This window comes from Notolepis coatsorum (assembly GCF_963971535.1).
Source record: "Notolepis coatsorum genome assembly, chromosome: 5".
Lineage (NCBI taxonomy): Eukaryota > Metazoa > Chordata > Actinopteri > Aulopiformes > Paralepididae > Notolepis > Notolepis coatsorum.
Genome location: NC_140169.1, coordinates 161,322,141 through 161,339,640, shown reverse-complemented (window position 1 = coordinate 161,339,640; position 17,500 = coordinate 161,322,141). Strand labels below are relative to the sequence as shown.

Sequence of the window (17,500 nt, the reverse complement as noted above, 5' to 3'; positions counted from 1 at the left end):
CTGTCTCCCCCTGCCTGCAGTAGTTAGTCTAGCCTTGTTCTCCTGTCTCTCCCTGCCTGCAGTAGTTAGTCTGGTCTTGTTCTCCTGTCTCTCCCTGCCTGCAGTAGTTAGTCTGCTGTTGTTCTCCTGTCTCTCCCTGCCTGCAGTAGTTAGTCTGGTCTTGTTCTCCTGTCTCTCCCTGCCTGCAGTAGTTAGTCTGCTGTTGTTCTCCTGTCTCCCCCTGCCTGCAGTAGTTAGTCTGCTGTTGTTCTCCTGTCTCTCCCTGCCTGCAGTAGTTAGTCTAGCCTTGTTCTCCTGTCTCTCCCTGCCTGCAGTAGTTAGTCTGCTGTTGTTCTCCTGTCTCTCCCTGCCTGCAGTAGTTAGTCTAGCCTTGTTCTCCTGTCTCTCCCTGCCTGCAGTAGTTAGTCTAGCCTTGTTCTCCTGTCTCTCCCTGCCTGCAGCAGTTCGTCTGCTGTTGTTCTCCTGTCTCTCCCTGCCTGCAGTAGTTAGTCTGCTGTTGTTCTCCTGTCTCTCCCTGCCTGAAATAGTTAGTCTAGTGTTGTTCTCCTGTCTCTCCCTGCCTGCAGTAGTTAGTCTGGTCTTGTTCTCCTGTCTCTCCCTGCCTGCAGTAGTTAGTCTAGCCTTGTTCTCCTGTCTCTCCCTGCCTGCAGTAGTTAGTCTGGTCTTGTTCTCCTGTCTCTCCCTGCCTGCAGTAGTTAGTCTAGCCTTGTTCTCCTGTCTCTCCCTGCCTGCAGTAGTTAGTCTGCTGTTGTTCTCCTGTCTCTCCCTGCCTGCAGTAGTTAGTCTGCTGTTGTTCTCCTGTCTCTCCCTGCCTGCAGTAGTTAGTCTGCTGTTGTTCTCCTGTCTCCCCCTGCCTGCAGTAGTTAGTCTGCTGTTGTTCTCCTGTCTCTCCCTGCCTGCAGTAGTTAGTCTGCTGTTGTTCTCCTGTCTCCCCCTGCCTGCAGTAGTTAGTCTAGTGTTGTTCTCCTGTCTCTCCCTGCCTGCAGTAGTTAGTCTGCTGTTGTTCTCCTGTCTCTCCCTGCCTGCAGTAGTTAGTCTGCTGTTGTACGTATCCTGGAGTTTAAGTTCATTAAGAGACTAGATCCTGAAGTTTAAGTTCATTAAAAGACTAGATCCTGAAGTTTAAGTTCATTAAGTGTGACTAGATCCGGGCGGCTAAATGGCGCAGTGGGCAAGGCCCTCGCCACTAATGCAGGAGATGCTGGGTTCGAGCCCAGCTCTCGGCATTGCTACCAGCTTGGCTGGTCGTTCATACTAACGCAATTGGCAGTGTTAGGGGTGGGAAGCTGGTGGGTGGGGATCGGACGTTGTGGACAGCGACTCCTACAGGTCGGTTGGTGCGCCTGCGCAGCAGAATCAGGAAGCGACGGGGGCGGCGTGTCCCTCCCACGCTGTTGTTCTCCTGTCTCTCCCTGCCTGCAGTAGTTAGTCTAGTGTTGTTCTCCTGTCTCTCCCTGCCTGCAGTAGTTAGTCTGGTCTTGTTCTCCTGTCTCTCCCTGCCTGCAGTAGTTAGTCTAGCCTTGTTCTCCTGTCTCTCCCTGCCTGCAGTAGTTAGTCTGCTGTTGTTCTCCTGTCTCTCCCTGCCTGCAGTAGTTAGTCTGGTCTTGTTCTCCTGTCTCTCCCTGCCTGCAGTAGTTAGTCTAGCCTTGTTCTCCTGTCTCTCCCTGCCTGCAGTAGTTAGTCTGCTGTTGTTCTCCTGTCTCTCCCTGCCTGCAGTAGTTAGTCTGCTGTTGTTCTCCTGTCTCCCCCTGCCTGCAGTAGTTAGTCTGCTGTTGTTCTCCTGTCTCTCCCTGCCTGCAGTAGTTAGTCTGCTGTTGTTCTCCTGTCTCCCCCTGCCTGCAGTAGTTAGTCTAGTGTTGTTCTCCTGTCTCTCCCTGCCTGCAGTAGTTAGTCTGCTGTTGTTCTCCTGTCTCTCCCTGCCTGCAGTAGTTAGTCTGCTGTTGTACGTATCCTGGAGTTTAAGTTCATTAAGAGACTAGATCCTGAAGTTTAAGTTCATTAAAAGACTAGATCCTGAAGTTTAAGTTCATTAAGTGTGACTAGATCCGGGCGGCTAAATGGCGCAGTGGGCAAGGCCCTCGCCACTAATGCAGGAGATGCTGGGTTCGAGCCCAGCTCTCGGCATTGCTACCAGCTTGGCTGGTCGTTCATACTAACGCAATTGGCAGTGTTAGGGGTGGGAAGCTGGTGGGTGGGGATCGGACGTTGTGGACAGCGACTCCTACAGGTCGGTTGGTGCGCCTGCGCAGCAGAATCAGGAAGCGACGGGGGCGGCGTGTCCCTCCCACGCAGGCCCTTGCCGCTGAGAGATCACACTGTGCAGGTGAAAAGATGCGACGGCTGCCTCCTCGTGTACCGGAGGGGACACGTGATGTAAGGCTTCGTCCACATTGCAGCCGGCCTGTGGGAGGCATGGCCTAACAGCGTTCGAGACAGGGGAGGGTAGAATTGGACAATACGAAATTGGGATGGGAGAAAAATAGAAAATGGGAGAAAAAGTAGATAAAAAAAAAGAGTGACTAGATCCTGTAGTTTAAGTTAATTTAGAGTGACTAGATCCTGGAGTTTAAGTTCATTAAGAGTGACTAGATCCTGGAGTTTAAGTTCATTAAGAGTGACTAGATCCCGCGGTCAGGTGGCGTAGCGGAGATTGCGTTCGTCACCAACTCCGGAGACGCTGGATTCGCCTGTTCGAATCCAGCTCCCGGCATTGTCACCAGCTTGGCTGGCCGTTCACACTAATACAATTGGCAGTATTAGAGGGTGGGAAAGCTGGAGGGGTGGGTCCGGGTCGTTGTAAACAGCGACTCCTACAGTTCGGTCGGGGCGCCTGCTCAGCGCGGATAGGATCTAAGGGGGGTAGTGTGATCCTTCCACACGTTACACCCTCTCAGTGAGAGTCCGCGCTGCCAGGTGAAAAGAAGCGGTTGATTGGCTAGACGTGTGTCGGAGGAAGCACGTGATAGCCTCCACTCTCCCAGACCGACTGTGGGGGGTAAGTGCGCAGTGACCAGGAAGGGGATTGGGAATTGGCATAACGACTAACATTGGGATGGGAGAAAATTGGAGGAAAAAGGAGGGGGAAAAAGATCAATACAAAAAAAAAAGTGTGACTAGATCCTCGAGTTTAAGACTATTTCATGCAAACGGTGCAGAAAACATGAAGGCCTTCTTTCCTAATTCAGCCTGAACTCAAGGAACAGTCATAAGTATATTGGTATTGGTTTATGGTATCTTGATTATACCTTATTAATGCAGCAACAAACTACTTTGTTTTGGCAAACCACCGCAGTAGTGAACAGATTCTGAATTTTGCCAATTTAATATCCTTTCTGTCTACGTGGTATTTGGAATAATACTGCTTAGCGACCTCCTGGCGTGAATATTAAAGGCAACCAACTTGTGTTCAGCTTTTCGTTCAGCGATTCTCTGATTGGCCACACGGCCACGTGACCGCCCTAGTACACGCCCTTATCCGCGCTGAGAGACGCGGCAGAGAGTGACCAGTAAGAAGACCATTGTACAATAATCCACAATTATGTCTGTATTTGATTATGGTGAAATTATGTACATGCATGCCTCTCCCTCTGAAAGCCCATCCACGCTGTGTATCATAGAGCACTGGGTTTTATCACTGGAGATACATTTCTCACTCACCATTGTATTTTATTAATAATTGTAAGTAGGTGAATTCTACACATCTGACAACGCCACCTGACAATATCATAATGATGTGTTTTCTATATTATATCCACAATCATTCATCTAAAAAATTGTATGGGCGTAAATACATGTTAAGATATTCAAAATCGTCACAGCAGTATAGTTTGTTTATACTTCAGAAGTGATGTTAGTTTAGTTTAGTGTGTTACTAAACAAAATGGACCGTTCAATATCTCCATTATGTTTGAAATGTCAAACAGATCTGGGCACCTACTATCACTACTTTTGGGAATGTAAGTGTATATCCAGGTTCTGGGGCCAAGTGGCACGTGAGCTGAGCGACATTTTCAAGGTGAAAATAAAGAAAGATCCAGGAGCTTTTTTACTGGGACTCCCATCAAAGGAAAATTATTTGACACCCTTACAATTCAAACTATTTGATAAACTTCTGCTTTCAGCCCGGAAATGCATTTTGATAAACTGGATTAAGGATAGGCCTCCATCCATACAGATGTGGTACAGAGAGATCTTCGGTGTGCTACCCCATGAAAGACTCTGTGCAATGCATAGAGGCAACGACGCCTCCTTTCAGGATGTGTGGGCCCCACTATTGGACTACTTTCCTGCTACAATTTCTCAGATCCTTCTAAAGGCCCAATGCCCCATTGTATGGACAGACTTTGGATAGAAAAAAATAATATATGTATATATATGTAAGCCTACATGTGAATGGGCTCGAGGCAAGTGCAGTACTGTGCAGTGCCTGTCTGGGTTAGATTTCCTTTTTTTTGCTTGTTTTTCTTTTTGATCTGTTTTTGCTGGCATGACGGCATAGATGAACTGGAGGACCCCCCCCCCCTTCTGTCCCAATGTGTGTTTTGTAATGTAAGTAACTGTATGTGAAAAATCTTAAAAAAAAAAAACAATAAAAATATCAAAAGAGAGAAGTGATGTACAGTGACGAGTGAATCTGGTAGTTGGTTGTTAAAAACGCGAAATAACATAATAACGCTACAGCGTACAGTTTCTAGTTCAGTCAGCAGCCTCCAGCGATGTTATGACGTTACGAAATAACATTATACATTATGCTCTGCGCTTCAATTATACATTATGCTCCGCGCTTCATTCATTCATTTCATAATCAGTCAGCAGCCTGCGTCCTCCACTGATGTTATGACGTTACAAACGCCGCGAAATAACATTATACATTATGCTCCGTGCTTCATTCATTCATTTCATAATCAGTCAGCAGCCTGCGTCCTCCACTGATGCAGCCTCCACTGATGGATTTCATTTGGGACCGCTGCCGCTTCCTCCACTGATGGATTTCATTTGGGACCGCTGCCGCTTGCCTGCCGCGTTCGCGGCAAAAGGGGGCGGGGGGTTGTGGCCAATCAGAGAAAAGCTGAACACAAGTTGGTTGCCTTTAATATTCACGCGACCTCCTGCAGGGGCTTGCAGAATTGACAGACTTTAGGGCTGGGAATCACCAGAGGACCCTGCGATAACGATATTATCACCATACTAGAGTCACCATATTGTAATATGCGATATATAATAATAATAATAATATATTCGATTTGTTAGGGGCGCTTTATAATTGTGGAACAAATCTCAAAGCGCTACAGTCTGAATGAATGAATGAATGAAAAACGTTATTTAACAGATTGCAGAATGGGTACAATACAGTACGGCTCAATACATACAATTGTTAAGGGGATGCAGACCTGAGAAAGACGTTTGTCTTGTTTCCATCAGGGTCCCCCATTTTCAATTCATATAGACATTTATGACATACACAACATACATGACATTTATGGCATAGGGACATATAGGTATTTAGTACTGATACATTTGTGACATAAACGGTATTAAAATTATACAGTACTGTTACCCCTAGATCCTGACAGAGTATATACATATGATGGGGAGGGGACTGTACATTAGGAGGGGGTGGGTGGGTGGGAGAGAAATATACATACGGCGGGGAGGGAATATATACATGCGGTGGGGAGGAGACTGTCTATTAGGAGGTGGTGGGGGTCAGTGTAGAAGAACATAAAATAAGAAGGGCTAAAACTAGTAAAGGAGTAAAAAGAACATGGAATATGATTGATTGATTGATTGATTTTTATTGTGGAGTAAAAGACAGCATCCAAGGGATAAAAACATGAGAAAGTGCAAGCACTTATTTCCATCATGGTCCCTGATTTTGGACATGGACAGACATCATAAAACATAGAGCATCATAATAAAATATAATAAAACAGAGCATCATAATAAAACATAGAGCATCATAATAAAACATAGATCATCATAATAAAAAACAGAGCATCATAATAAAACATATAGCAACCCCATAAAAAACACTCCCTACCCTCTCTTTCCTAGACGTGGCTATTCTATACTTCACTGGCTAGCCATTTCTTTGTGGCACGTCTAAAGCTTCCCCCCTCTTCGATGTTTTTCAGGGCCACTGGAAGCTTGTTCCACTCCAGTGCTGCAGAATATAAAAAAGTATTTGTGCCCATTAGTGAGTAAAATTTTGGCAAATCCGTACTGCTCCTTCTAGTGGAGTATGAATGATTGTCACGGAATCGATTAAAATAATTGGATAGATATTTCGGACCTGTATTTTGAACTATCTTGTGTGTGAGACCTAATTTGATGTGAATAACCCTTTTATTGACGGGAAGCCAGTTTAGTTGCCTGAAGAAAGTTGAAGGGCTACAACTAGTAAAAGAGTAAAAGAACATAAAATAAGAAGGGCTAAAACTAGTAAAAGGACATAAAATAAGAAGGGATAAAACTAGTAAAAGAGTAAAAGAACATAAAATAAGAAGGGCTACAACTAGTAAAAGAGTAAAAGAACATAAAATAAGAAGGGCTAAAACTAGTAAAAGGGTAAAGAACATAAAATAAGAAGGGCTAAAACTAGTAAAAGAGTCAAAGAACATAAGATAAGAAGGGCTCAAACTAGTAAAAGAGTAAAATAACATGAAATAAGAAGGGCTAAAACTAGTAAAAGATTAAAAGAACATAAAATAAGAAGGGCTAAAACTAGTAAAAGAACATCAAATGAGTGGAGCTAAAACTAGATAAAAATCAACAAAAGGCTCTATTAAAAAAAGATGTGTTATTGAGACATTGATTGCTATTGAGATGTATTACCTGCAAATGATGCCCCCAAAGGAAACCTTGGTCAACATCTGCAACACAAGGTCTGTTTTTATCTAATAAGATATTGTTTGTCGGTTCACCTCACTTCAATCATTGCAAAATGGAATTGTCAAGTGAATTCTTTTTTATATCGATACTTGGCGTCAGTGTATCAATATATCAGTGTATGGATATATCACAATATATGGCTGCATGCATGGACGCTGCAATTCACCAGTGTCTGTCTGCTGGATGGTGTTCATTTCAGGCCCCACATAGCCATCGGGCCTCTTTATCGAACTGTACAGAGAGCGCTGCCAGGATCCTGATGAGAGTCCGTAAACACGAGCACATAACCCCCATCCTCCACTCACTACATTGGCTCCCCGTCTCATCCCGGATCAACTACAAAATCCTGCTGCTCACCCATAACTGCATAAACGGACACGCACCCCTCTACCTTCAGGAACTCATCACTCCACAATCCTCCACCCGTACCCTCAGATCCGCCGGTAGCCTGCTCCTCCGGGTCCCCAGTACCCGGCTCTGCACCACGCCCGTGGAACAGCCTCCCCATCCAGCTGAGGGCACCACAGAGCCTGGACTCTTTTAAAGCATCTGTTTCAAAAGGCCTTTGATTGCTAGCTTTTTCTTTTTTTCTTGTGATTTAATTTTTTCTTGTGCTGTTGTCTTTAATTTTATGTTTATACTATGTTTTTAACTATGTTCTATTTTGTATTTTATTTTTATTCTGTATTTTATTTTATTATTATTAATAATTATTTAAATATTTTTTAACTGTTTTAACCCTGTAGCACTTCCTAGATCCTAGTGAACGAAAAGTGCAATACAAATACAATTTATTATTATTATTATTATATATTTTTTTAAACATTTCAAACAATCTCAAAACTCATTTCCACTCGGAATTGGATTATAATGAGTCCTTGGAAGTGGCTGGCGTGCGCGTGTCGCGTGTCAAGTAAATTGTGGGCAAAGTGCTTCATCAAATTACAGCCTTTTACACAAACATAAATATTGACGAGCGAGGCCCAACGTGTGGAACTGGAATTCCCACCACAGTCAGGACCGCCGGAACCCGACCAATCTTTCGCTGTCGACTAAAAACATATTATCATTATCTGAAATGAAAGAAGAAAAAAAAATAAAAAAAAAACCTAAACTTCTTACTACTATCATGCACTCTTCCACTAATTAATCGTCCATGTCTATATCACTACCTACTATACTAATATGTCTCTCTACTACTATGCACTCAACACTGCAGCACCCAAGTTTCAACACTGTTTGGCGAACATTGTTACTCAGCTGATAAGAGTTGTACCCTTCCTGCTGACTTGTCGTTCAGCTACCTGACTAAATGTAAACGAACCTGGCTTATAAACACTAGCTCACACCTCCATGCTATCGCAGCGTGACAGGACCTCTTGGCAAACACTGCGGGTTACAGATAGGGCCAACAGCTGTGCACTGGGCTTGTTTGGGCTGGGGGACCATGGCGATGGTGACCATGTGGTGCTCAGGAGAGGAGAGAAGAGAGAGAGAGGAGAGAAGAGAGAGGGAGAGAGGGACAGGCCAGTGACACAGAAACACTGGGCAGGAGCCACAGAGTGACAGAGATAATGGAGAGAAACCAGCCTTACGCGATTCTCAGGTGACTGTATTGTTTGTGTTCAGGTGTTCAAAGATGGCCCCCGGCGTCCATCTTGTTCTGTTTTTGAATGTTTTTAATACGGGAGCGTCCTGGACAGAATTAGGAGGTCGTATACGTTCTGGAGATTCAAGAAGCGAAAGTGTCAGTCGTTGCGACGGGGGCGGTATGAAAATGTAGAGACTGTTCTTGTTGTTGTGTGCATGTTGTGTGTTAACAACTTTGGATGCCAGCGGCGCGTTTTGTCGTTAGTTCATGCCGCCTGTTGAGTGCCGGCAACGCTATATAGCGTTTGTTTGTCGTATTTTTTTTTTTTGGCGATTTGAATTCATATTTCATCAATCGAGCCTCACGCTAGTGTTGCAGAGTCTCTCTGAGCTAAATTGGGAAGATACCGCCCCCTATCGTCTCTCCCTGTGTAACTGCACCCCATTAGTTTAGACTGATGAAGGGGGGGGGGGGCAGTTTACTCATTTTACTTTTCCGTCAAGCCAACTGAAGAGACCCAAGTTGATCGCCGGCCCTCAGAACAGCGTGGATTATGTATTTCCAGCACCCAACGCTGAATCAATAAACGCGATCGATATTTGGAATGTCGATCAGGAATTGGAATAATCTTTTTGGATAACATCTGATCTGAGGTAAGGAATCTATTTGACCAGTTTTGGGGTAATCAGAGCTTTTTTCACAGATATATCAACGTGTCCCATATGTGTGTGTGTGTGTGTGTGTGTGTGTGTGTGTGTGTGTGTGTGTGTGTGTGTGTGTGTGTGTGTGTGTGTGCTCGCTGATCAGGAAATGAGAGAATATACTTTTCAGATTGCTTCTATAGCGTGCATAAGTACACATATACTATCGATAATCTAGCGTTTATTTTAAAACGATTCATAAATAGGCCGAAAAATGACAACGTTTTTGTGTATGTCAGAATATTCCAGTAAATGCCGTTTATCACGGAATCTATATATTTTCCTGAAAAACGAGGGCTTTTCAAAATCCTATAAAACGGAAATGAACCGATTAAAAAACAATCCGTTTAGACAATGTTGACTGCAAACAAGTCATTGATAAGCGACGGGCAGATTAGACACATAGCCATAATTTAAGACAGAGATTATGCATTCACAACGCTATCATTGAAGTGGGTGCTGGCATTTAACCACGTTTTACCATGTTCACCAGTGGTAATCAAAGTGGTAAGAGTGTCTAGATTCTGGAGTTTAAGTTCATTAAGAGTGACTAGATCCTGGAGTTTAAGTTCATTAAGAGTGACTAGATGCTGGAGTTTAAGTTCATTAAGAGTGACTATATCCTGGAGTTTAACTTCATTAAGAGTGACTAGATCCTGGAGTTTAAGTTCATTAAGAGTGACTAGATCCTGGAGTTTCAGTTCATTAAGAGTGACTAGATGCTGGAGTTTAAGTTCATTAAGAGTGACTAGATCCTGGAGTTTAAGTTCATTAAGAGTGTCTAGATCCTGGAGTTTAAGTTCATTAAGAGTTTCTAGATGCTGGAGTTTAAGTTCATAAAGAGTGTCTAGATCCTGGAGTTTAAGTTCATTAAGAGTTTCTAGATGCTGGAGTTTAAGTTCATTAAGAGTGACTAGATCCTGGAGTTTAAGTTCATTAAGAGTGACTAGATCCTGGAGTTAAAATTCATTAAGAGTGAATAGATTCTGGAGTTTAAGTTCATTAAGAGACTAGATCCTGGAGTTAAAATCCATTAACACTTTGAGTGCCAACGACGAGATTTCTCGTTAGTTCATGCCAACCGTTCAGTGCCAACGACGAGAGATATCGTTTTTTTTTATTATCGATTTCCATACATTTTCCATCAATCTAGCCTCACGTTACCAGTGGGGATCTGTCTGAACTCGAACAGGGAAAATACCGCCCCCTATCGTCTCTCCGGATGGTACTACACCCCTTTGGATTGGATTGAATGAAACGCATGGAGAAAAAAAAGTCCTGCTTCCACATTTTACTTGTCAGACATGTAACCGCAGACGATCGAAGTCATCGCCCACCCTCAGAACAGCGAAAAATGTGTGTTTTTAGTACCCAGCGTTGGATCAATAAACGCGATCGATATTTGGAATGGCGATCAGGAATTGGAATAATCTTTTTGGAGAACATCTGATCTGAGGTAAGGAATCTATTTTACCAGTCTTGGGATAATCAGAGCTATTTTCACATATATCAGCGTGTGCCATATGTGTGTGTGTGTGTGTGATCAGGAAATAAGAGAATAGATTTTTCAGCCCGCTTCTATAGCGTGCATAATACTATCGATAATCTAGCGTTCATTTGAAAACTATTCATAAATAGGCAGAAAAATGACAATGTGTTTTGTGTATTCCAGTGTATTCCAGTAAAGGGCGTTTATCACAGAATCTTTATTTCCTTCTGGAACTTTCATAAAACGAGCGTTTTTCAAAATGGTATAAAATGAAAATGAACCGATTAAAAAACAATCCGATTCGACAATGTTGACTGCAAACAAGTCGTTGATAAGCTACGGCCATATTAGACACATAGCCATAATTTAAGATATAGATTTTGCGTTCGCAAATATGAGAGCTCTATCATTGAAGTGGGTGTTGGCACGCAACGGGGTTCCGGGGCACCGGACCCGTGGCACTCAAAGTGTTAAGAGTGACTAGATCCTGGAGTTAAAATTCATTAAGAGTGAATAGATGCTGGAGTTTAAGTTCATTAAGAATGAGTAGATCCTGGAGTTTAGAGACCGTTCTTGTTCTTGTGCACAGGTGTCTGATCAAGGACTTCGAGACGCGTCCGTCGGTCACCCATCTCCTGGAGCACCCGTTCATCAAACAGGCGCAGGGCAAAGACAAAGAGGGGTCGCTGGGGAGCCAGCTGGCGACGCTCATCCGCGAGCAGCAGGACCTGGGCTGCAAGACCAGAACCAAGTAAGTGTCCGAGCAACACGTTGACATGTCAGGAGGTCTGACCAGGAGCCAGAGCTGGGGGAACATGTTAAACGTTTATATAACAGCTTTTATCCAAAGAGCTTTACAATTTGTTCCTCACATTTTACCCCGTTCACTCACACATTCACACACCGACGGCGGAGGCGACCATGCAAGGTGCCAGCCTGCTCATCGGGAAGCATTAGGTGTCTTGCTCAAGGACACTTCGACACGCTGCCCCGGGAGGAGTGGGAATCGAACCGGGAACCTCTGGTTTACCAGACGACTCCTCTACCTCCCGAGCCACTGTCACCCCGGGGGTTGAGGAGTAAAATACTTTGTCAGGGGCGACCGTGGCTCAGGAGGCAGAGCGGTCGTCTGGTAATCAGAAGTTTCTCGATTCCAGCTCTTAACTTAACGCCCTAACTGCTCCCGATGAGCAGGTCGGCTCCTTACATGGTCGCCTCTGCCGTCTGTGTGTGAACATTCAAAAAGAATTTTTTTATTATTTTTTTTTGTTGTAAAATACTAAATACATTATAAACTGAGCATGTCTGCATGGACAGCAGATCTGTTTCATACAGTAGGTCGCAGTACAGAGTAGCTTAAGTTTCAATTTCATTTAGAGTAGATTTAACTTCACGTGAAGGAGAGCAAGGAGGCTCTAGAGACACAAGGAGGCTCTAGAGACACAAGGCTCAGATTAAACCCAGCAGCAGGAGCTGAGGACCAGTCCAGACCAGCAACAGTGTGTTTGACTGGAGAGGAGCTCAGAGGACCAGTCCAGACCAGCAGCAGTATGTTTGACTGGAGAGGAGCTCAGAGGACCAGTCCAGACCAGCAGCAGTATGTTTGACTGGAGAGGAGCTCAGAGGACCAGTCCAGACCAGCAGCAGTATGTTTGACTGGAGAGGAGCTCAGAGGACCAGTCCAGACCAGCAGCAGTATGTTTGACTGGAGAGGAGCTCAGAGGACCAGTCCAGACCAGCAGCAGTATGTTTGACTGGAGAGGAGCTCAGAGGACCAGTCCAGACCAGCAGCAGTATGTTTGACTGGAGAGGAGTTCAGAGGACCAGTCCAGACCAGCAGCAGTATGTTTGACTGGAGAGGATCTCAGAGGACCAGTCCAGACCAGCAGCAGTATGTTTGACTGGAGAGGAGCTCAGAGGACCAGTCCAGACCAGCAGCAGTATGTTTGACTGGAGAGGAGCTCAGAGGACCAGTCCAGACCAGCAGCAGTATGTTTGACTGGAGAGGAGCTCAGAGGACCAGTCCAGACCAGCAACAGTGTGTTTGACTGGAGAGGAGCTCAGAGGACCAGTCCAGACCAGCAGCAGTATGTTTGACTGGAGAGGAGTTCAGAGGACAGTCCAGACCAGCAGCAGTATGTTTGACTGGAGAGGATCTCAGAGGACCAGCCCAGACCAGCAACAGTATGTTTGACTGGAGAGGAGCTCAGAGGACCAGTCCAGACCAGCAGCAGTATGTTTGACTGGAGAGGAGCTCAGAGGACCAGTCCAGACCAGCAGCAGTATGTTTGACTGGAGAGGAGCTCAGAGGACCAGTCCAGACCAGCAGCAGTATGTTTGACTGGAGAGGAGCTCAGAGGACCAGTCCAGACCAGCAACAGTATGTTTGACTGGAGAGGATCTCAGAGGACCAGTCCAGACCAGCAGCAGTATGTTTGACTGGAGAGGAGCTCAGAGGACCAGTCCAGACCAGCAACAGTGTGTTTGACTGGAGAGGAGCTCAGAGGACCAGTCCAGACCAGCAGCAGTATGTTTGACTGGAGAGGAGCTCAGAGGACCAGTCCAGACCAGCAGCAGTATGTTTGACTGGAGAGGAGCTCAGAGGACCAGTCCAGACCAGCTACAGTATGTTTGTCTGGAGAGGAGCTCAGAGGACCAGTCCAGACCAGCAGCAGTATGTTTGACTGGAGAGGAGCTCAGAGGACCAGTCCAGACCAGCAGCAGTATGTTTGACTGGAGAAGAGCTCAGAGGACCAGTCCAGACCAGCAGCAGTATGTTTGACTGAAGAGGAGCTCAGAGGACCAGTCCAGACCAGCAGCAGTATGTTTGACTGGAGAGGAGTTCAGAGGACCAGTCCAGACCAGCAGCAGTATGTTTGACTGGAGAGGATCTCAGAGGACCAGTCCAGACCAGCAGCAGTATGTTTGACTGGAGAGGAGCTCAGAGGACCAGTCCAGACCAGCAGCAGTATGTTTGACTGGAGAGGAGCTCAGAGGACCAGCCCAGACCAGCAACAGTATGTTTGACTGGAGAGGAGCTCAGAGGACCAGTCCAGACCAGCAGCAGTATGTTTGACTGGAGAGGAGCTCAGAGGACCAGTCCAGACCAGCAACAGTGTGTTTGACTGGAGAGGAGCTCAGAGGACCAGTCCAGACCAGCAGCAGTATGTTTGACTGGAGAGGAGTTCAGAGGACCAGTCCAGTCCAGACCAGCAGCAGTATGTTTGACTGGAGAGGATCTCAGAGGACCAGCCCAGACCAGCAACAGTATGTTTGACTGGAGAGGAGCTCAGAGGACCAGTCCAGACCAGCAGCAGTATGTTTGACTGGAGAGGAGCTCAGAGGACCAGTCCAGACCAGCAGCAGTATGTTTGACTGGAGAGGAGCTCAGAGGACCAGCCCAGACCAGCAACAGTATGTTTGACTGGAGAGGAGCTCAGAGGACCAGTCCAGACCAGCAGCAGTATGTTTGACTGGAGAGGAGCTCAGAGGACCAGTCCAGACCAGCAACAGTGTGTTTGACTGGAGAGGAGCTCAGAGGACCAGTCCAGACCAGCAGCAGTATGTTTGACTGGAGAGGAGCTCAGAGGACCAGTCCAGACCAGCAGCAGTATGTTTGACTGGAGAGGAGCTCAGAGGACCAGTCCAGACCAGCTACAGTATGTTTGTCTGGAGAGGAGCTCAGAGGACCAGTCCAGACCAGAAACAGTATGTTTGACTGGAGAGGAGCTCAGAGGACCAGTCCAGACGTGTCTATTCTATCCCCAATACATTTCCAGTTCCGCGTGCGCGTTCGGCGATCTGATTGGCCACGGACGTTTCTGGTGCGATCTGATTGGCCACTGACGTTTCTGGTCATGTGACATATGCGCCCAATCGTGTGACGAGCTGTGTCTTTGCCCATTTCCGGGTCTAACAGCCTGCAAACTACCTAACGCCTAGTTTATCACTGGTTAAGCTTAGGCGACTCTTTCGAAGTTGGTTAAGGTTAGAGTTTGGAATCAGGGCTGGTGTTCTATCGCCCTGCTCGAAGACAAACTCTAACCTTAACCAACTTCGAAAGAGTCGCCTAAGCTTAACCAGTGATAGAAAAAACTTGCCGTCATACTATTGGGCGCACATGTCTCATGACCAGAAACATCAGTGGCCAATCAGAGCGCAGAAGGCGAACACGGAACTGGAAATGTATTGGGGAAAGAATTCAGGCGTCCAGACCAGCAACAGAGACTGGAGAGGAGCTCAGAGGACCAGACCAGACCAGAAACAGTATGTTTGACTGCAGAGGAGCTCAGAGGACCAGACCAGACCAGAAACAGTATGTTTGCAATAAATAAGGCTGCAGCTACATTGATATGTCAATGAACTGATAGAAATTTTACGGAAGGTATTACTGTCCGTTGGTTTATTTTTAAATTAGAACATAACGTCAACTCTGTCTGTCAAACAAACTGATACTCGTCAGTGAAAATTTACAAAAAACAGACGTAGACGGACCGACGCAGCGGATCAATGTCACTGCATAACATTAAAGATCATAGTAAGCGCTCTACAGATATTCAACGTAATTTTGTCAAATGTGTCCGGCGTCACCGGTAACACCGGTGTTGCCGTGAGTTTATTAGTCATGGGAAATTCCACATCACCGTGGCAACCCTACAGTACTTTGGATGCGTTGGTGAACTCAAAATGATGTCGATAGTAAAACCAAGGCACTCTTCCCCCTTCGTAGGGGAGAGAAGGAGACACGACTCTCTTAGTATTCAAAACTAGATCCATTTATCGATTAAAAGACGACATCAGAGAGAGGTGCGCCTCCTGCCCTCCTCTGTCGGTGTTTTAAGCAGCACCTCTGCTTTCCATTTCAAACCTTTATTTAAACTCAAAAGGGCAACTGAGGTTTCCCTCATTTACAGTCTCGTCGAGTGTACATACAGAGTTAAGCAAAAAAAAAAAAGTAAGGATAACAAATCAATTTAAACACATACAGCTTGATTGGCAAAGTTTTTTAAACTGCAACAAGCTTTAAGGACTGTTGGAGTTCATTCCATGAGCGAGAGGGGCATCATAGCAAAATGCAGATTTACCCTGTTCTGAGCAAACTCGGGGGACCTTAAGGACCAGCCAGTCACTAGAACGGGTTCCATAGGTTCCAAAATTCCATTCCAATAATCATGTAGTATACGGAGGTAGCTTACCAATAATGATGTAGTATAAGGAGGTAGCTTACCAATAATGATGTAGTATAAGGAGGTAGCTTACTCAACTAACCGCCTCGGACAGTCCTTCATACCAGCGGCCATCAGGCTCCACAACAGTGGGCAGCGACTAGCAGCCTCCAGGCTCCACAACAGGGGGCAGCGACTGCTACCAGACATTGACCTGGGACTTATAGGAACCCAAGGAGGACAACCTACACTACCTTAGGCATACTGCACCTTATGTGGATACTGTGATACTGTGATACTGTGAATAATGTACGGCAGCGATGTGAAAGGCGAAGCGAACTCCAGCAGTAGCGCGCTTGCTCCTGGGGCTGCCGCGGGGTGTGGCCGCGGCGGGTCACGTGCCTGTCGGGGCCAATCAGGCCTACCCCGGAAGTAGGAACGGTTGCGGAACAGCTACAGGCGTTCGGGTTATGGAGGACATACAGAATGGCAGGAGATCAGACAAGATATCTTTTCTGCCCAGTAGGGGGCAGGCTCTCATCTGCTTACACTCTGCTCCTCTCTGCCAGAAATGAAGATGAACCAAAGCAAATGGACATTAGTCTGTGTGTGTGTGTGTGTGTGTGTGTGTGTGTGTGTGTGTGTGTGTGTGTGTGTGTGTGTGTGTGTGTGTGTGTGTGTGTGTGTGTGTGTGTGTGTGTGTGTGTGTGTGTGTGTGTGTGTGTGTGTGTGTGTGTGTGTGTGTGTGTGTGTGTGTGTGTGTGTGTGTGTGTGTGTGTGTGTGTGTGTGTGTGTGTGTGTGTGTGTGTGTGTGTGTGTGTGTGTGTGTATGAGAGAGAGCGACTGAGTGTGTGTGTGGTGAGTGTTAGTGTGTGATGAGACTCACTTAGCACTTAGCTCCCTCTGGAAGCAGTTTTGCAGTTTTGTTCTAGACCACTTATTTTAACAAACAAAAAAACACATTCACATGTGTTCGAGGCTCAAACTACATCCTACTTATGAGCGTGTTGTGTGACGTGGGGAGATATAGTGTGACGTGGGGTGATATAGAGTGACGTGTGGTGATATAGAGTGACGTGGGGTGATACAGAGTGACGTGGGGTGATATAGAGTGATGTGGGGTGATATAGAGTGACGTGGGGTGATATAGAGTCACGTGGGGTGATATAGAGTGACGTGGGGTGATATAGAGTGACGTGGGGTGATATAGTGTGACGTGGGGTGATATAGAGTGACGTGGGGTGATATAGTGTGACGTGGGGTGATATAGAGTGACGTGGGGTGATATAGAGTGACGTGGGGTGATATAGAGTGACGTGGGGGGATATAGTGTGACGTGGGGTGATACAGTGTGACGTGGGGTGATATAGTGTGATGTGGGGTGATACAGAGTGACGTGGGGTGATATAGTGTGACGTGGGGTGATACAGAGTGACGTGGGGCGATATAGAGTGACGTGGGGTGATATAGAGTGACGTGGGGTGATATAGAGTGACGTGGGCTGATATAGAGTGACGTGGGGTGATACAGTGTGATGTGGGGTGATATAGAGTGACGTGGGGTGATATAGAGTGACGTGGGGTGATACAGTGTGATGTGGGGTGAGTGACGTGGGGGGATATAGAGTGACATGGGGTGATATAGAGTAACGTGGGGTGATATA

General features: G+C 46.0%; 1 protein-coding gene across 1 annotated transcript in view; it reads left to right on the top strand.

Moving 5' to 3' along the window:
* The window catches only part of myo3b (myosin IIIB), a gene marked incomplete at its 3' end in the record, with an annotated part of 495,246 nt that overhangs the window by 63,567 nt on the left and 414,179 nt on the right, over positions 1–17,500 (top strand). The window contains 1 exon segment of the mRNA XM_084314352.1: positions 11,262–11,423. Within this exon segment, the coding sequence (XP_084170478.1) occupies positions 11,262–11,423 (162 nt within the window).